This window comes from Eurosta solidaginis, chromosome 4 (assembly GCF_040869045.1).
Source record: "Eurosta solidaginis isolate ZX-2024a chromosome 4, ASM4086904v1, whole genome shotgun sequence".
Lineage (NCBI taxonomy): Eukaryota > Metazoa > Arthropoda > Insecta > Diptera > Tephritidae > Eurosta > Eurosta solidaginis.
In genome coordinates this window covers 170,583,449-170,604,981 of record NC_090322.1, presented here as the reverse complement: position 1 = coordinate 170,604,981, position 21,533 = coordinate 170,583,449, and the positions used below count along the sequence as shown (strand labels likewise).

Sequence of the window (21,533 nt, the reverse complement as noted above, 5' to 3'; positions counted from 1 at the left end):
TGTTATATGCCCTTATCTGCGTAATACTCGTACACCTAATCATTCTATTTTGTTCGATACTCGTCATTGGGCCAACGGGCTCTTCTTTCTGAGAACTTATCTTTCAATACTTCAAAGGATCGTATCGTTTTGTTTTCTTATTCTGAGTCATGTATACATCGTTCGACATCGAATTCAAGTATCGAATCGAGAAGTGGCGACTATCGAATTACTGAATGCCACCCCTGAACGCTAGGGTAGTGAATGTTTTTCAGAACGAAAAAGTTGAAATCCCTCCACTGATTCAACTGTTGTTCCTCAATGACGGGAAAAAGCTTGCCTAGGCTCCTTGAGCCTTCTACTGCAATGACCTCCCCAAGACTCCCAGACATTAACATAGCTCAACAAATAACACTCCACCGATATGGAGGTTTATGTGCGGAGAGGATATCGTGATGCTTGTTGTTTAAAATTAAGTTCAGTCATCATTATTATCATTAAGTGGCTCTTACCCACGTAAATGTTTTTGGCCGTTTCATTACAAGTCACGCCAGATATTTCTTTTGAGCGATAACTGACGCCAATTAGGTGCACCAAGGGAGATCAACTTCTTACTCGACCTGCAGATCCCAACTCAGAGGAGGTATTCCTATTCCTCTGCTTCCAAATGCGGGTGTCGATAGAAATATTTGTCTTTAAGATAACTTTTCCCTCGCCCACGATTCCGAGCCAGACATCTAAGAGTTTTATTTTTGATTTTATTAAATTTTGTTGATCGAGAGAAGACTTTACTTTTCAATTGTCTAGGCAGTCCAAAGAAGTACTTGTTGGTGAGACTATACTCAGTTTGATTCAATTCGATTTTGGGTGGGATGAGGAATCAACCAGACCCTATGTTCCACCTTTAGAATCCCGTGTTGTATCCGCTTTAGAGATTTCAGCTATCAGAGCCGTCATCCACAAGCAAAGTACAACTTTACCGTGTTCGAAAGTACTCTGAATTTCTTTGATCAGGTGGTACAGAGCGAGCCGCCCATCCTGTCAATGTGCTTACACGTATTCATTGTAGTTTTTGATCTGATCTAGCTCAAAACATTTTCTCTAATGAGATATAAAACAAATATTTTAGACTGCTTTTTCTTAAAGAGTTCACCAAGAGGACTACTCCTACTAGTTTTACTCTCCTCCTCACCCTTAGGATATAGGCCCGGCTTTCTATTATAATTCTTATTAGCTTCATGCTTCAGTAGCTTCATGGAACATATTGTTTGCGAGACGCTAGTCTGAAATTGTCCGTCTGATAGTCTGGATCACAAGCTACATAAGGCATTATTATTATAATTAGGCCTGGAAGCGTTGCGACCTTTGTGTAGATCTATTGTGTATCACCTCTCAGCCTAATTTTGTATGTGGAGGCTTTTAATGTATCTAAGTAGGTACCTCTTCAGGCTTTTTACTCCATATCACATAGGGATTAAGAGTCACACCACCTAGATGGGAACTCTCCCTGCCTTGTTGCCAGAGCGACGCATTCACAGAGAATGTAAACCGGCGTTTCATGCTCCAGCTCACAGAAACTACAAATTTGATTTTCGATTAGATTTAACTTACTTAGCTGATATCGTAGCCAACAGTGACTATACGGGACACCCAGTGAGAGTTCATATGTCCTCCCTGTTTAGATTAATGAGTTTGGCTGATAATTTCGTTACCGGATCCTAACAAAACCTTGTTTTTGGCTCCCAGGTCATTAAGGATTTCAAGGCAGTCATCCACTAGCTTAGTTGTAACTGTGTAGGACTGCAATGCACGCACGGCCGCCTGGCTGCCCGACATAATGTTGATGCTCTTCGAGGATGAGCCTCGCCGAAGACATTATCTACCGCTAACTTCTATTGCATGGATTTTTGGCTGAAACATGGTAGGGTAGCATTGGTATCTATTTCTTGAAGTTCGGCCCATAGATGCCAGCTCCTGTTCTTCCGTCATCGAATTTCGATCCATCCATGAACCAGACCTCTCAGTCAGAGTCATTATAAGGATTTCCTGTTTCCCAGTGGGGTTTGTCCACAATGAACACTTTAAAGTTTCGTGAGATTCTGAGCTTAGGGGACATTACGCCACGCAGTTGTAATGTGGGATTTCCTATGCATTTTTTTATTGCTTTCATATGCCCTATCATGTTTCCAAGCTTCAACTCCGAAATATTTTGAAGTCTTAGTGCGCCTAGGCAACACCTTTTCTATCAGAATAGGGAATGGAGGTATTCCCACTGACGCATTAAGTGCATCAGTAGGGGAGGTTCTCATCGCACCCGTTATGCCAATCCATAAGATTTTCGGGAGACAGTTGTGAAAAGGGCTGCCAGCAGTGGGGTCCTTTTTATCATCGGAACTGGAAAAACTGGAATGACAGGGTATCAAGTGTTTCCCCTTTTCCACCTAGGTGTGCGGAGTGTCAAATTTTTGAAAGATGCTACATCCGACACCTCTAGTTATTGAGCTATGGAAGTATTTGTCTCATATAATATTTTATATACCGAAATGCCCCCCAGTGGGTTAGGGGCTCAGAATATACCCGCGGTAGGTATGCCTGTCGTAAGAGGCGACCAAAATACCAGATTCAAGGGGTTGTGTAGCGCAACCTTTTCAGGTTGCCAGCGCAATGTATAACTTCTCCAAACCCAATTGTCAGTCTCACTTTCGAGCGGCGAATCCCGTTTCACTAACAGACGAGGCTCTGGCGACCCCAAGCTCCTCATGGAACTTGGGGGTGGAGAGGGAATGATGGCCTGAAGGTTTAATGTGGCCATATAAATCGTACCCGTGATGGTCGGGCTAGCACCTTAATGGTGCTGTGTTACCGGAGCGTACCGGATCTGTATCCGGCAAAGGACCATCACATCGATAACACTCCCCAAAGCCTTCGAGGAGTAACCTTATCGCTACAACAACAACAACAACCAGGATGATGAGCTGAGTTGATTTAGCCAGTCTGTTTGTACGCAAACTAGTCCCTCAATTTTTAAGAAGTTTTGATGAAATTTTGCACGAAAGCTTAACATCGAAAAATGTTCGAACGATAATCGAATGAGAGTCAAAACCTATGTAGACGTGTGTAATTCAACAGAGGAAACATTGACTAGAACGAATCAACAACAAACATAGCATTCTATTAAACCCTCAAAAATCTGGGTCAAATCCGCCTTCAAAATAAAACAAACAAATGCATTTGACGCAAAAAAATTATAAAAATGCTAACACAAATAAATGCGATATGCATTCAGTTAAATTGTAGAATTCTATAAGCGCACCAAAAGACGCGGCGAAATAAGAAAAAATAAAGCCATAAATTATACTTTTTTTTTTTAATAAAACTTAAGACATTGAAGTTTATGAAAAAGTGTTACAAGTTCAAAGTCACCTCAATGTCCAAAGAAGTACAAAACAATTAAATAAAAAAAATAGTGACGACTTACCAACAAAAGAACGCTTAGTTCGAAGTCAGTCTGAAAGAAATAGCGTTTTTTTTTTTTTTTGTTGGCGGAAGAAATGAAGTATAATATTGCAATTGCTGCAATCTTAAGTTTGTTTCTTTTAAATATTCTTTTCAAGGTTTGCATAAATTTTGGTATTCATATTGTTAGTGAAGAGTATGAAGAACAATTTTCTAGTTTAATGTGTTATGCGCTATGTGAGGAATCTCGATGAAATTTTGCTTAAAATCAAATATCTTGGCAACGCAGAGTGGTTAACCCTCTAACCGGTAATTTTTGTTTTCAATGAAAAAACTCATACTTATTAATTCTAGTGCGATAAACTCGAAGCTGAAGTCAGATTGCCAAAAAAGTCAATAGTTCCCAGGGCTGAAAACTCCCATCCCACCTTTAGGCGGACTTACCTGTTTACGGGTACTTGAAATGAAGGAGAAAGAATTTTCTTATGTATTTCTATTAACATAAAACGTTAAAAGAGTATTGAATTATTTTTTGTTGAACGGTTAGAAACATTTATTTTTAGCCGATAAGCATAAGTTAAGATTATATTTCGTGCAAAATATTTGAGTTTCTGATTTACAACCAGGCATTTTGCACATCCGTTTATTGCTCCGATCCAAAAAATCAGATATATGATCAATGCCATCTATCGGTGGTGCGTAAGTTTTTTTATTCGGCAGTATGTCAGCTACTTCAACTAGAAAATCCGGGAGTTTCACATTTGTAAGCTGATGATTTGCGGTAATTCAACGATAGAGCAGGTATGCATTTACCATTGCCATATCTATAAGATGATAAAATATACGCAGCGTCCACTTCCTCGTTTTCATCCGAATATAATAGCGCCCTAGTAAGGCGTCCATGAGATCAACTCCCCCCATATGATAGTTGTACTCTTTAATAATATTAAGGCAGTCGATTTCAATATATTGTTTATCCTTCCTGTCGTATCTAATTGTCTTTCTTGGTGGCGCTTCATCAGATGCAACTCGTAAACTGCTTTACACCTGCGTATGTTGAAGCCAAGACAACGGCTTTTGTGTTCTTCCATACAACAGTAGTTATTTCAATATCATAAGCAGTACCCACAAACTCTTCTAAATAACCTCGTTCTTTTTTGCAAACATCTTTATCCTTAGACAGCTTGCAGTTTGAAATTCGATTGGCACGAATCGTACCAAGGGATAGAATTCCTGGACCTCGCAAGTAAACCAAAAGTGGAAGCGTTGTGTACAAGTTATCAAAATTCAATATGTAGTTCTTAAAATCAGGGATCGTTTGTGACAAACGAACAATCCGGGACGCGTTCAAATACATCATTGTCGCCTGCACCTTTATAAACTTCAAATCTGTACGAGAACCCGTATTAGTCGCATAGGGCAAAGAACTGTATTCCATATTTGTGTGGTTTAACTGGTATGTATTGTCAGATTGATGTCATTTACGGTTCCAGTGAACCCAGCTGAGTTGGGCTAATGAAATGCGGAGCTTTCATCAAACTCCGGAAAGAGGAGAGCGATTTATTTTTGAACGTTTTTGTTTCAATTTTGGTGTCTTGTGGTTGTCCGCTGTTGGAAACTGATTGATGTTGCCATAATATGATTACTAGATGAGCTTGTTGAAGGTGCTGCTGAAAGAAAGCATTGTACAGTTTTTATACCTTTCATGAACATGAAATGGTATATTAACTTTGGTCCGATGTTTGTAACGTTGAGAAATATAGAAGATAGACTCACCATTAAGTATACCGAATTGATCAGCGCGACGAACTGAGGTGATATAGCCATGTCCGTCTGTCCGTCCGTCTGTCTGTTTGAACGCAAACTAGTCCTTCAAATTTTGAGATATCTCAATGAAATTTGGCACAAGGATGTATTTTTGTGTTATATTACACATTTTTCGGATCCGGTAGGATCGGACCACTATAACATATATCTCCCATACAACCGATCGTTCAGATAAGACGATTTTGGCCATTCCTGCCGCAATTTAGAAAGTGTAAACGTGAAACTCGGTGATATATATTCTAATATATCATAGAAGATTTCCTGTAAAAATCATTTCTATCGGAGCTATATATAATATATATCCCATACAACCGATCATTCAGATAGAAAGAATTTTGGCCATTTCTCCCTTAGTTTCCAATATAAAAACGTGAAACTTGGTGATATATATTCTAATATATCATAGAAGATTTCCTGTAAAAATCATTTCTATCGGAGCTATATATAATATATATCCCATACAACCGATCGTTCAGATAAGGGGGTTTTTTGCCATTTTTTATTTTGTATTTATCTTAAAAATCGTATAGGTATGTACATCTGTTCACTATATATTTCTTATCTTATACATCCGATTATTTGGGGATTACGAACGGGATAACATTATTGTTCAGCCCCATTAATGAAACGTATGAAGTCTTCGGCACAGCCGAAGACAGTCCCGTCCTTACTTGTTTTTCTTGCAAAAGGAAACCTTGTATCAGTTGCATTTTGCTCTACGTTCAAGTTAGTAGTTATTGAGAGAAAGTCGCTAGTACAAGCACTTTCTAGTTCCTGAATGTAATTATCAATTTGCTCAAAATCTCTATCTGATGTAACTAACTCTTCAGTTTCACTCCCGTCTTCACTTATCTCATCTTCAGAACGGCCATCGTCATCACCTAAAGCTTCCATGAATTCTGCAATTTCTTCACCAGACAACTATGACAACTTAAGACATTTAGAGTAATCCATTTCAGTAACATAAGTTCATGTACTGAAGAACAAACCGATGGTTAGTATCACTATAAACAAGTAAAGGTGTCTAAGTTCGGGTGTAACCGAACATTATATACTCAGCGTGAGCTTCAATTGTTCATTTCCTTTCAGATAAATTACTTTTCTACATAACACGTGGCACCGCCCGTTTTAAAACAAAATTGATAAGTGAAATATCATTGATTCAAAACTATTTTTTGCTAAGTTATAGCTTATTATTCTAGTCTACGACCCTTTTAAACTTGTTTTATATCTAAGTTGCCGCGGTCTTTAACCGATCCCGTCCATTTTTACTAGAAATATTTTCTGCTATAAGGAAAATATGTGTACACAATTTCATTACGATATATTACTTTTTCTTCGAGTTATGGCTCCCGAAACATAGAAAATTGCTTAGTCATAAAAACGGGCGGTGCCACTCCCATTTTTTAAAATTTCAAGTTTTTCCTATTTACTGTTATAAATCCACTTGGGAAATGAAATACCATTGATATAAAGCTCTTTTTTGAAAAGATATAGCTTATTTTGTACGTTCACAACCCTTTTAAAAATCTTTTATATAAAAGTGGGCGTGGTCCTTAACCGATTTCGTTAGTTTTTCTTCAAAGCATTCCTTATAGTAAAGGAAACCTCTCTGCCGAATTTTGTTATGATAGGTTTAACCATATTTGATTTATGATTAATAATATTTGTAAAATTGATTTTATCACAAGTGGGTGGTGCCACGACCATTTTCAAAATTTTTTTCAAATTTTTATCAATAGTCTCAATATCAGTCCACATGTCAAATTTCAACATTCTAGGTGTATTATTTACTAAATAATCAGGTTTTTGCGTTTTCCAAAATGTTATATATATAAAAAGTGGGCGTGGTTATCATCCGATTTCGCTCATTTTCGATACCAATCTATTCTGGGCCCAGGTAAGCCCGTGTACAAAATTTGGTGAAGATATCTCAATATTTACTCAAGTTATCGTGTTAACGGACAGACGGACGGACGGACATGGCTCAATCAAATTTTTTTTTTTCGATACTGATGATTTTGATATATGGAAGTCTATATCTATCTCGATTCCTTTATACCTGTACAACCAACCGTTATTCAATCAAAGTTAATATACTCTGTGTGCAAAGCACGCTGAGTATAAAAAAAACAGCGGAACAGGCAAATCCGCCTTTAGGCAGAGTATACTTGCTATCACTAACAGCTGTAAAGTCAAGGTTGCAGCATCCCCTCTATTACGAGCAGATAGCCGATCGCTGAGGGATAATCAATTATCTTTATTATTATTATTATTATATATTATTATAAAATGTTTCGAATAAGATAAATATTGCAGAACGGAAAATTATTAATTTTAGCTCAGTGTTAAAGTGCCTCCCTGGCACTGTATGCATGCAAAAGGCAACAAGAATGAACGTGGGAACTATCGCCCAAACTCTCACATTGCGTATTTACGGCAATTGTCAAGCCCATAATTTACTATGGGGTCCCTGTTTGGTGCACAGCCACGCAAAAGGGTACATTTATCAAAAAACTTGAGAGGATATGCAGATTATCAATGATTAGTATAAGGGGAGCGCCGAAAACTACCCGGACAGTAGCATTACATGCCATTATGCACATTTCACCTACAGACCTAAGGATACAGGCTTTGGGCCAGCTTGAGTGCAGGCGAACGGATTACATGGTCCCGCGGCTAAATTTCGAAAGAGATCTGAGGGCCACATTAGAACTGGAGGGAGGCGCAAGGGTGCGGGGATGGCAAAACATGCTATACACGGGTATATCGATGGTTCCAAGGTAGGATCTGCTGTTTACTGTGTCGATCCAGAAATAAGTATATGCTACAGGCTTCCAGATCACTGCAGTGTCTTTCAGGTGGAAATTAAAGCAGTGACGAATGCTGCAAAAATTTTAAAGGAAGCGTGCTGCTGTCCCGTCAATATATATATATTGAAATTCAGGCAAATATCAAGGCAATAATATTGAACAGCACCTCACCAAGATGTGTCCTGGAATGCAAAGCAGCATTCGAGAGACTTCGTTCAGGTCGGACTATATATCTATACTGGGCTCCCCGGTTATAAAGGGATAGAAGGTAATGAAAAGATCGATGAGTGGCAAAGGAGAATGCAGCACTCGATGAATCGACGGTAGACGTCCGCAATCCGTTTGGAAGAGATCAAAGGGAGACAGGGAGTTGCATACGATCAAACAGGAAAGTCGTGGACAGAAACGTGGGCTGCAAAATTGCTTAGATCGTGTGCAAATCCTACGACGTTAGACTCACAAAGTTGCTCATATCTCTAAAGAGACAAGTTTTAAGGCTTACGATGGGCATACGAACAGGACACTGCCTTCTGGCGTCACATGCTTATAAGTTAGGCCACATCAGTTATAGCAGATGTAAGAAGTGCAAAAATTCTGGAGCTGCAGGAAGGATACGTTGTTCGTGTCCAAGGTGCCAGCTACTAGGGGCGCTAGCGTTGCCAGATCTCGAGGCAGCAATTAAGCGAGGTCCTAGGAAACTTTTAGTATTTGCCAAGAGGACAGTTATTCTATAACATAAGTCGTGGTGCCTATTTGGGGTTTGGTCGTCAGACAAATTCCGGTCAGTTCAATTTTACCTAACCTAACTCAGTGGCGGATCCTCGGATGGAACTGTGGGAGAGTTCACGCATATCTGTTGGTCATAGTGTATAACCTATAGCTGAATCGGTTGCGATGAATAGTTGACACACACCGTTCGGTCATAGAAGTAAAGAATAGTGTGGAGATAAAATAGATAAGACACATTTCAGTTGCATCTGAGTGTAATGCATAAGTGTAGTTTATAGTGATACGTTTTGTTTTCATTGAGTAACTTCCCGTGGAATCATCAGAACCTACAGGCTGTCGGATTACTGTAGCGTTTTCCAAGCGGAAATATTAGCCGTAACCAAAGCAGTAGAAACCCTGGAAGGGAATAGCTTAAGCTGCAATCGTGTTAACTTTTATATTGACTGTCAAGCAGCAATTAAGGCAACAATCTCGCATAGCACAGCATCGAAATGCGTGTTAAGAGTCTGAGCAGTCTCTGGAGAGAATCGGGACGGGGAGAAGCATACATCTATATTGGGTCCCAGGGCATATGGGAATAGATGGGTATGAAAAAGCGGAAGAACTAGCTAAAAAGGGCGCATCACTTGAAGCTTGCTCCGTAGACGTCCCAATTATACTGGGCGAGGTAAGCGAAGGCGAGAGTTGCACATGATCGACCAAGGGGTAAAGACGTGGGTTCAAGCGTGGGGCTGTAAAGTGTTGAAGATTATGTGTAGGTCTTACAACCTTAGACTAACTAAGTTGCTTCTATCATTAAAGAGGACTGTACTCATGACGGGTATTCTGACAGGACACTGCCTTCTGGCGTCACATGCCTTTAAATTAGGCTTGGTCAGTTATAGCAGAAGGGTGGGTGGAGGAGGAAACGATCGAGCACGTTCTGTGCTCGTGCCGTGCACTTGCCAGGCTAAGACTCCAGCTATTAAGAGTGATACAGCTGTCAGATCTAGAAGCAGCAAGTAGCATAGATCCTAGAAATATTCTAGTATTTGCCAAGAGGACGGAGTTATTTTATAACATAGGTACTGGTTTTTGATAGGGTTTTTCAGTTTGGTTGTTAAAACAAACTTCTTCTAACACTATGGACTCATTCAGTCTATGTGAGGTCCTCATGGACCGACCAGTTCAACCTAACCTAACCTAACTTCCAGTGGAGCTAGAGTCTTAAAGCTTGGAACATACCTCACAGCCCGTGGTAATGAGGAAAAAACTACCGCAAGGTGCACTGGGAAGTTTGAAATGTGGTTCAGAGGTCAATTAAAGTTGAAAACGTATGAAAGAAAAAATGTAGGTAGGTGTCGAAATGACAGATATTTGAAAAAATATTACGGATCAGAGGGAATCTTGTGATTAATTTTTGAAATATTTCCCATTGAGCTACAAACTTTATAGCTCATACGTAGTTTCATAACCCGATGGCAATGCATTAAATAAGAATAGAATGTACGATAGATAGCACTAGAAATTTCGTAGCAAACGGGGAAACCTATTGATGTAGAAATTTGCAACCTCATGCTTAGCTCAGAGGATCGAGGCAATGCAACAATAGGAGAAAAAAATCGGTTATGTGGTGCATGTGTCTAAAAATTAAGAAAATTCAAACAAGAATTGGAAACTATTTTCACTCAAGCGAAAAAAATAAAATAATAGTATATTATGGATCTAGTGAGTACGCGTTGTCCCTAGTTCACATATTCCATTAATCCGATACACCATTTCGGATCTATTGTGATTTAAAAAACGGCATTCGATCACGGATCGTATGTAACGGTTCGGCCCCAGGTTTTGTTATCCCAACAGCTGATTGCTTCTTCTTGATTTTTTTCATATATATATATATATATTTATTTAATCAATATATATGTCAGTCATTTGAAATAAAAGCAAATTTCAAGGCGAATCCATACCAGGTAGTGGCAAAGCCGTGCAGAAGAATGTCAGGTCAAAACAAAATTTTCATTGATTTCGATTAACTGACATATTGGAGTACAAGGGGTTGTATGGAAAATTATCAAGAAGAAGCAATCAGCTGTTGGGATAACAACACCTGGTACTGAATTCGCTTTGGCAAATTTTCTTTTGACTTGACACTCTTCTGCACGGCGAATTGGGTTGAACAACTAGCTGCTTTTTGCGTTTCTCTTGAACCAATCTAAATAACAAAATTTATGTCATTGTGAATCAATCTAAAGGGCGAATTAATGGTGACTTATAACCATAAAGCCATAACCAGATAAAACAGCTGATCGAACCTGCCTTAAGGAAATCAATGTAAGCGAGTTAGCGTTATGGTATGGCACCATTAATCGATTACATTGATTTCCATAAGGTAGGTTCGATCAGCTGTTTTATCTGGTTATGGCTTTATGGTTATGTCACCATTAATTCGCCCTTAAAGCCGGAGTCATTGGTGCCGTATGTCGTATCGCTGTATCCGTATCCCTAACGTAATCAGATGTTTATCGTTACGACGGTAAACCAAAACCCAATTGGTTGGCTATGATACGGTTACGACATTAGCGGCACCAATAATCGATTGCATTCATTCTCATAAGGTTGGTCGAATCAGCTGTTATAAGGTTACCGATAAAGCACCAATGTCTCCAGCTTAAGTCTGATATCTTATTTATCAACTACCTGACAGGATGTTCAATATGGCTACTTTTTAGCATTTTGACAGGGTGTTCAATATGGCGGCGCATAGGGCCGGCTATTCAGCGGGTGATAGAAAGAGATACAGAATGAGACAGCGATAGTCAATTACAAATCAGGTGATCCAATCACTTTGGAATTTTGACGTCTATACAGAAGATATCACACCTAGTTTGATTCACAATGGTTTATGTTTTTCCAATATATAGGTACATACTTGTAGATCAATCCATAATTTAATATAAAGTTCCAACATTAACCCTTCAAGGTGAAAATGGAAATTTATCGGTACACAAATGAACCAGCTCATAAATTGTCCTATATCTCTTGAACCGAGCATGCTTTTCAAAACTCTTCTTTTGTATAATATAGACACCTACTTTTTGACTAGTCCAAAATTTGATTCAAGGTTCTATCACTAACGACTAACTGTTGAATTTCTACGTGTGATCGATCGTTTGGTCGATCACTGCTGACTACTAACTTTTTATACTCAGCTGAGCAGAGCTCACAGAGTATATTAATTTTGTTCGCATAACGGCACCCCGTAACGGCATAAACTAATCGATATAGATATAGACTTATATATATCAAAATGATCTGGGCGAAAAAAGAAATACATCTAGCCATGTCCGTCCGTCTTGAGTAATTTTGAGGTATTTAAATGACATTTGGGATGTAAGTTCCTGGGAACTCATCTCAGGTCGCTATTTAAAATTAACGAAATCGGACTATAAACCATATAAATCGTTCCCGAGATGGTCGGGCCAGCACCTTAATGGTGCTGTGTTACCGGAGCGTATCGGATCTGTATCCGACAAAGGACCATCACATCGATAACACTCCCCAAAACCTTCGGGGAGTAACTAATCGCTACAACAACAACAACAACAACCACTTTTTCGATATCGAAAATTTCGAAGAACCGAAAATGTACGATAATTCTTTATCAAAGACGTATAAAGTGATGTAACTTGGTAGGTGGGTTGACCTTATAACGCAGAATAGAAAATTAGTAAAATTTTGGACAATGGGCGTGGCACCGCCCACTTTTAAAAAGTAATTCAAAAGTTTTGCAAGCTGTAATTTGGTAGTAGTTGGAGATATCTTGAGGAAATTTGGCAGGAACGTTAGTCCTATTACTATAAGTGCACTAAATAAAAATTAGCAAAATAGGATGACAAACACGTCCACTTAAAAAAAAAATTTTAAAAGTCAAATTTTAACAAAAAATGTAATACCTTTACAGTATATAAGTAAATTACGTCAACAATCAACTCCAGTAATGATATGGTTCAACAAAATAATGGATGTGGCTCCGCCCTTTTTCATTTAATTTATCTAGAATACTTTTAATGCCATAAGTCGAACAAAAATTTACCAATCCTTGTGAAATGTGGTAAGGCCATAGCTTCCATGACGATAACTGTTTTCTGTGAAAATGGGCAAAATCGGTTAAAGCCACGCCCAGTTTTTGTACACAGTCGACCGTCTGTCCTTCCGCTCGGACGTTAACGCGATAACTTGAGCAAAAATCGATATATCTTTACTAAACGTAATTCACGTACTAATCTAAACTCACTTTATCTTGGTATTAAAAATGGCCGAAATCCGTCTATGACCACGCCCACTTTTTCGATATCGAAAATTTCGAAAAATGAAAAAAATGCCATAATTCTATACCAAATACGAAAAAAGGGATGAAACATGGTGATTGGATTGGTTTTTTGACGCAAAATATTTCAGTAGAAGAAAATGAAAAAGTTCTGCAGGGCGAAATCAAAAGCCCTTGGAATCATGGCAGGAATACTGTTCGTGGTATTACATATATAAATAAATCGGTACTAGACAGATGATGTTCTGGGTCACCCTGGTCCACATTTTGGTCTATATATCGAAAAGCCTTCACATATGCAACTAAGGGCCACTCCCTTTTAAAACCCTCATTAATACCTTTAATTTGATAGCCATGTCATACAAACACATTCCAGGGTTACTCTAGGTTCATTTTCCTGCATGGTGATTTTCCCTTATTTTGTCTCCAAAGATCTCAGCCGAGTATGTAATGTTCGGTTACACCCGATCTTAGCCTTCCTTACTTGTTTTTGTGTATGTCTCTTGAACAGGGTGGCCACCGTGGTGTGATGGTAGCGTGCTCCGCCTACCACCCCGAATGCCCTGGGTTCACACCAGAGAACAGCAAAAATCGAACACAACAACGTTCGATTACATTCGGCAACATGATCGTGTTCAATGATCTAACTTGCTTGAACGAACATAATCGACATTGATTTAAAATCAACCAACTTATTGCATGCGTGAATATAATCAATTCAGGCGTTTGCTCGTTTGCCTCACCAGCGATTACATTCATCGGAATGAAAAGGCAAATATGAAAACTCCATGCGTCTGAATATTTGCATGATTCTTCTGCCCTTACGTCACGGCGACATATAATCATACATATAAACATTGCTTACGATTCTGTTTGTTTGCCCAACTAAACGATACTAATTCTCGTGCTTTGATTTTATAATCCGCTTGCCATCGTTTGATCAATACAATCGTACGCAAAACCTGTTCGGTCATTCGATCCCAATCATGCTAACGGAGTCTAGTAAAGACAGATGCCGAGTTTATTCAATTATGAGTTTATTCGCATGATTGAATGTGAATGCAAGTTTTAGTGTTTGATTAAATCAAGAAAATTGTGATTTTTGCAGTTCTCTGGTTCACACCCCGGGCAAAGCAACATCAAAATTTTAGAAATAAGGTTTTTCAAATAGAAGAAAAAGGTCGCCCCTCGGCAGAGTTTGGCAAGCACTCCGAGTGTATTTCTGCCATGAAAAGCTCTCAGTGAAAACTCATCTGCCTCGCAGATGCCGTTCGGAGTCGGCATAAAACAAGTAGGTTTCGTCCCGTCAATTTGTAAGAAAGGTTCACGACGCAATTTGGAAGAGACGCTTGGCCTAAAATCTCTTCGGAGGTTATCGCGCCTTACCTTTTATTTTTTTTATATCTTGAACAGGACAAAATTTCGCTTCGTTCGCTACCTACTTGCAGATTAATCCACAATTTTATTCAAGGTGATATCACTCTATTCCTTCGCGGCCGGCAAGAAGAGTAGATATTTTAAATTTTTTTTTAAATAATTTTTTTTTTTTTCAGCCTAACGCCGCTGCTGTGGTTGGCGCAAACCAGCAAAATTTATTAGAGTTTAAGCTAGAGGAAAACGAATCAACACTAACAATGAAACGCAACAAACGCCAATATATCGGAAAGACATCAAGTATCATCGATCTTATACTCAACATAATGAATTCATTACCATTTAGTAAGGCAAATTTACGTTCAAAAACGTAGTACATGTTTTTATTTTTATTTTTATCTTTTTTGTTTGTTTTTAATACATTACAAAATGTTAAAAAACTATCAATATAACTATAGCTAACATAATTAGATTATGATGATTTTGTATTTATGTATGTATCGATAATATTGAATGATTTAATGAGTAAAAATAGATAAGCTGTTTGGTTTTGGTTTTTTGTTGTTAAACATTTAGTATGTATATATTTTAGAAGTTTATAAACGATTACTTAGCATGTGTCTAAATCGCATAAAGATTTATTTTTAAATCGAAAGTAAAATGTGCAAAATTTACAACACTCACAAAAAAGATATGCGCAGGATTTGCTGAATGATGTACACATAAATAAATTTAAAAAAATTGAATGATTTACATATAATTGTATATATGAAAATGAGCTTAAATACTATACATTTTTCAAGTGTCAGAGGATAAGCGAATGAACGTCTTTACTCGATTGGCGCATATTGGGGAAGTTTGAAAAATTTTCTGTCAAAAGCAAATATCTCGTCAACGAGACCAGCTAAACAAGTATTTCAAAATCATTGCAGATAACCTACATCAAGCGTTACAACATAATAATGAAAGATTTTTTTTAGAAAAGAAAAACTGTGAAAAACTCAAAAATATGAGTACAAAATTTTTTCGAAATATGTTGTCAATTTAATAGCATTATTAAATTATTTAGACTTTTAGAAATCTTAGTTAACTCAATACGAATTTTTAAGGAGAACACTTGAAGGCAATTCCTCCAAACTCCAAAACTTACAAATAATTTTAAAAATTTAAGTATTCAGCTTCATAGCTCATTAATTTTTAGTGCAACGAAATGCAACTTAAAGTCACTTGAGCTATAAAACTGCATGCAGCGTCGAAAATTGTTTGAATAAATTTGAGTAATATTTTTAGGGTATTTTGAATATGGTTCTTAAGTTCGAATAGAAAATTTCATATACTTGTTTAGGTCAGCCATGGATCACTACTCCAGCTTTTTTCGTTTGCCACGTTATTTGATTATGAGAATTATTTCTTTAAACTTTCCTTATGCATTGGTTCGAAAACGTCATACCAAGATGCGGTTGAAGAATGCTCTGTCCCAATTTTTTGTTATACCTCAGAGCACTAAATATACGGCAGCAAAAATGTTTACGCTTTTATCTGTTATTTTCTGCTATTAATTTTCTAGATATTATAATGAAAACTATGCAAACAATTTTTGCAAAATTTGTTTAAAACGCAATTTTCCAGTTTAATAAATTTTAGTTTAACAAAGTAAAAAAAACTGAAGTCTGCTAAAAATCGCATTGATTTTTTAAAAAATGTTTATCCAAAGGCTGTTTTAGATTATCCTTCATGTATATATAGTTTTTTTTATATATATATGTATATATATTAGACTGAGTCGATTTATTAACCGATATCGCGCCATCGATTTTTCGATAGGATTTGGGCTCAGGAAAAAAAGTTCCACCACGCGTACCGAAAAAAAATAATTTTCGAGCCTGCGAAATTTCAGTTTTTTGACTTTTTTAGACTTTGATTTTTAAGGTTTTTTTCATGACCTACTAAAAAAATTTTCATTTGATTGTAAAATTTTTTTTAGTAGGTCATGAAAAAAACCTTAAAACTCAAAGTCGAAAAAATGAAATTTTCCAGTCTCAAAAATTATTTTTTTGGGTATGCGTAGTGGAACTTTTTTCCTGTGCCCAAATCCTATCGAAAAATCAATGGCGCGATATAGGTTAATTTTCGTTCATACAAATCGACCCACCCTAATATATATAGAGGAAAATCTAAAACACTGCAAAAAAATTCTTTAAAAGCAATGACAATTATGAATTTTAGTACCTGAACTTTGCTAGACTAAAAATTTACTGTACTGCATACTCTAAAATTTACCAACTAAATCTTCTCGAATTTTCGAACAGATTTTTGAAACTGTTTTTGGATAGTTTTGGTTAAGTTAATTCAAGTTTTTTCTAAAATTAACAAAAATGATTTAAACAAGAATATATCTGATAAAATACGTAAATATTTTTTGCTGATATTTTCCTGTGCACAACTGTATATTTCAGAATTCGAGTAATATCGGGCGGTCTTGAAACATATTCTTAGATGAAGCTTTCTTCAAGGTAATCTACTTCTTGAAGCTAACTTTGATACAGCACGTTCTTCAACCTAACTTTGAGATATGGCGTTTTCGAACCAACCGGCTCAAGTTAAAGAGTTTTTTCACTCAGACGCCGAAATGTAAACATTTTTTTTTTTTTTAGTTTATGCGTAAGAGTGTGAGTAGTTTAGATAAAAAAAAACGATTTTACATTTTTATCAATTGTTTTTTTTTAATTACTTTGTTAAAATTGTGGACATCTTTCGAATCTTTTGCTTTCGTTATAAGTTTGTATACATCTTCACATACATATATGTATTGTTTTATATATGTATCAATAAATTAATATAGTGATAGCTTTGTGGTGTTATGTGCTTTTATGAATAAAATAATATATTTAGATTTATACTTGTATAAAAACGACAAAAAATATTTACGTATTATATATGAAATTTCGATTACAAAGCTGCTGCACATAAACTCGAAATCGATTTGCTATGCGCTGCGAGAGTTTTGACAGTATTATTAGTTTTTATGATATCGATAGAGCTGTTTTTCGTAAATATTAGCACTAATCGAAAGCAATTTACAACCACATACAAACGCATACGTACACAGTTACTGTGGTATTTAATATTTTTCGATTATAACAAAACGCTTTTTTAGATCAACATTAGTTTTAGTGATCAACACTCCAAATAAATTTGACGAGTTCAGTGCAAGAACTACAAGCATGCAAGTCATATTTTACTGTTCTTCAGTTACAACTACGTGAGCGTTCTTTTAGACTTTGCACGTAGTCACTGTCCAACAACAACAACAATATACTCGTCGCTTTTGCAATGAAAGCGTCTTTCATTAGCTACAGCTTTTTGTAACGAAAATAATATTAATGTGATCTTTAACGAATTTGTTTTATTAAACATTACTACTCTTATTAGTGAGATGCATACTTTTCTTTGTTATATACAATTATTTTTTGTAACATTTATCGCCAAGCGTACTTTCAGATACTTATTATTTGGTAAGTACAAAATTTATGTTGTTAAGGCCAATATTTTTGTTTAAAATTTTAAAACATGTAAATATTATTAAATGTTTTTATCTAATTAATTTTCTTTATTTGTTTTCACGTGAGCGTGTTGTTCCTGTGTTTGAGTTCGTATTTTTGGCAGTTACGCTAGAGTTTGAAGCTGGAACACAAACGGCTGAACCGTTAGTTTGAGGCGTGGATGTGGGCAAAGGCAACAAACCGTTCGATGGCTGGCACCAGTAGCCCTATAATTAGATGATGAAAATAAAATTAATATATAAATCTACGAACTTGAAGTTGTAAACTATTTCTAGTTCTTTCAATAATTTTGGAAAAATTTAAACAACGTGACATTAGGACGCACAAGGCGACGCACAGTGGCATTTTTGCTTGGTTTAGACGCGAAAAAGTAAAAATTTTAAAGTCATTTTTTTTTTTATTTGAATGCAGTTTGTTTTTAAAATGTCCACAGTATATAACGGTTATTATCATTTCTTATAATTATTGTTCTTCATTGAAACTGTGAGTTGTTGATGACGCGCTAAGTAGTACAATTTACAGAAGTGAAATCAGACCTGGGGGCCTACTCTGTATTGCGATGCGAAAGGCAGTGCGATGCGAAAATAAATTGCGATGCGAAAGGTAATTGGAACTCTGTAGCGCTATCGCATCGCTAACAATGTCGCTTTTTTATTTTTCGCAAATTTTTTGCTTGAGTATGCATCACTGACCAAACTCAAAGAAAGAGAACAAAAGAAACAAGGCGATTACAATTTCGGCAAACGATTAATTTTTGTTGAACAAATTAAAAAAAGGATTCTGTAGCATTATGGAACGATTTAAATGAAGAAAGGATTGATTTAAATGAAGAAATCCTCCCAGTTCAGAAATTGAACTGGAAGAAGTGAACGTGATAAATACAGAAAACGTGGAAAATCATAGAATGGGAAATATTGCTAGTTGTATCAGAGAACAAATAAAAAATGACATGATTTCCAATAGAAATGCTTTATAAAAAAGTGGTTTCGATTTAATTGTTATTTATTTATGTATTTTAAGTCCACTAGGATTACAAATTGTTGCTTTTGTGTTTGTTTTATTTTTTGAGTTGTCCTATATATTTTTAAATGAATATAAAGATATCAATTTATAAAATCGTCAAATAATACTTACATATTTGAACAATGCGAATGCCTATTACTTGTAGCAAGAAAAATGCGAAAATGAATGCTGTTTGACATTCGCTTTCGCTTTACAGAGTGCCGGCAATGCGAAAAGGGAGAAAAATTGCGAATGGGCAAAATGTGAATGCGAAAGTCAAAATATACATGCGAATGTCAAGATACAGAGTACCGATTTTGCGATTTCGCGTATTTTTTCTTTCGCATCGCAATACAGAGTAGGCCCCCTGTTAAATAATGATTACTAATGGTAATGATTAGCCGTTCCATTGATTATTTTCTTTAACGCCATTTAATGATTACTTCCCATTATTTTATATTTCTAATGATTACTTTTCAATTGTTTAAATAATCAAAAAAAAAAAAAAAAAATCATGATTTTTTACGATTATTGAAAAAAATCAAAAAAATCAAGAATAATCAAAAGGAATCAAAAATCAAAAATAATCAAAAGTAATTGATTATTTTTGATTTTTTTTTTTGATTTTTTTTTTTGATTTTTTTTTTTGATAATTTTTGGATATATTTATTTTGGATATAACAAAATTCGCTAGACTTAAGGATGAAACCATAAAGGATTGTTGCTAAATGAAAGCTTTGGTTTTTTGTTTAGATCAATGCTCATATACCATTCGCCCTATATGTTGCATGTATGTATACATATATTCGCCTCGGTAAGCGCTCACGATTTACTATTGCATCCTAAAATGTACTTGTATGTAGAAATTATCCCGTGCATGCAACAAACGAGAATTTTTCTTTCAACAAAGCGGAAAAATAATCAAAAAAAAAAAATCAAAAGAAATCAAAAAAATAAATAAAATAATCGAAAAAATCAAAAATAATCAAAAGTAATCAAAAGAGGCATTAAATAAGCAGGTAAGGGGTTGACAAAGAAATTGAGCGCAAGTTCCCAGCACAACAGATGGTATTTCATCAGGTCCACTGGAGTAGGAAATTTTCAGACTTTCCAGATGCCTTAGTACCTCATCTGTATGAATATATGGGATACCTACTGAGTTAAGCGTAGGTAACATGTATTGATAATCCACCGGAGGGGAGTCAGGGATAGTCGAGTAATTGGATTTAAAAAAGTCAGCAAACATATTTGCAATCTCGGAGTCAATACTAGAAATCCGATCGTTATACTTCATTACAGAAGGAAACCCTTTAATTTTTCTTTTGGAGTTGACGAAGGAATAAAATGTTTTTGGATTGGAAGAGATCCGATGCTTAATCTTCCGGAAAACAATTGAAATAATCATTGGCCATTAAAATAGGCATCTAATTAATTGATTACTAATGCTTATTCAAATTTAACAGGTCTGAGTGAAATAACGCGTGGTTTAAAATTAAATAAAACTTTGTGGTGAAACAAAAGCTAAAATATGTTTTGGTTATTTTTTATTGTTATTTTTTAATTTTTCTAAATTTGAAAAATTGTATTTTGTTTTTGGAATAGTAAGTAGAAAATTTTTCAGACAACCTGCCATAGCTGCGCAGATAGATCCATTTCGAAGGGTGCTAAGCCTTCATCGTCAGTACGCTTTAGGCATGCTGCGCTAACCATTTAGCTATACAGCGGTGGTTTGTTTGACTGGCAAATTTGCTACTTCTATTCCTTTTTACCAACTATATTTATTCAGTGTTGCGCCATCTGGTGCAAATCACTGATAATGCTGGATTTTTGTTTATTGTCAATTACTTGTTTGACATTCCCAAGTGCTCATGGTTTATTAACAATTGTTTTTGTTTTTATCGGCCTATTGATAAATCATTCAAGATTCGAATCGAGCTCAAGGCCAGAACAATAATTTTTTTCTAATGATAATTATTGTTATTTTTTAATTTTTCTAAATTTGAAAAATTGTATTTTGTTTTTGGAATAGTAAGTAGAAAATTTTTCAGACAACCTGCCATAGCTGCGCAGATAGATCCATTTCGAAGGGTGCTAAGCCTTCATCGTCAGTACGCTTTAGGCATGCTGCGCTAACCATTTAGCTATACAGCGGTGGTTTGTTTGACTGGCAAATTTGCTACTTCTATTCCTTTTTACCAACTATATTTATTCAGTGTTGCGCCATCTGGTGCAAATCACTGATAATGCTGGATTTTTGTTTATTGTCAATTACTTGTTTGACATTCCCAAGTGCTCATGGTTTATTAACAATTGTTTTTGTTTTTATCGGCCTATTGATAAATCATTCAAGATTCGAATCGAGCTCAAGGCCAGAACAATAATTTTTTTCTAATGATAATTATTGTTATTTTTTAATTTTTCTAAATTTGAAAAATTGTATTTTGTTTTTGGAATAGTAAGTAGAAAATTTTTCAGACAACC

At 36.0% G+C, this 21,533-nt stretch overlaps 2 protein-coding genes across 4 annotated transcripts in view; one reads left to right on the top strand and one right to left on the bottom strand.

Moving 5' to 3' along the window:
* Es2 (ess-2 splicing factor homolog) overlaps positions 1-17,339 on the top strand; it is a 174,993-nt gene extending 157,654 nt beyond the window's left edge. Inside the window, exon 4 of the mRNA XM_067783753.1 lies at positions 14,667-17,339. The gene's annotated coding sequence lies outside the window, so the exon portion shown is untranslated. The remainder of the gene's footprint in view (positions 1-14,666) is intronic.
* Positions 14,862-21,533, bottom strand: part of otu (ovarian tumor) — a 54,337-nt gene continuing 47,665 nt past the window's right edge. For all 3 annotated transcript variants that reach the window (XM_067783748.1, XM_067783749.1, XM_067783750.1), the window contains one exon: positions 14,862-18,256. In XM_067783748.1, the coding sequence (XP_067639849.1) occupies positions 18,098-18,256 (159 nt within the window). In that variant the 3' untranslated portion in view covers positions 14,862-18,097. The remainder of the gene's footprint in view (positions 18,257-21,533) is intronic.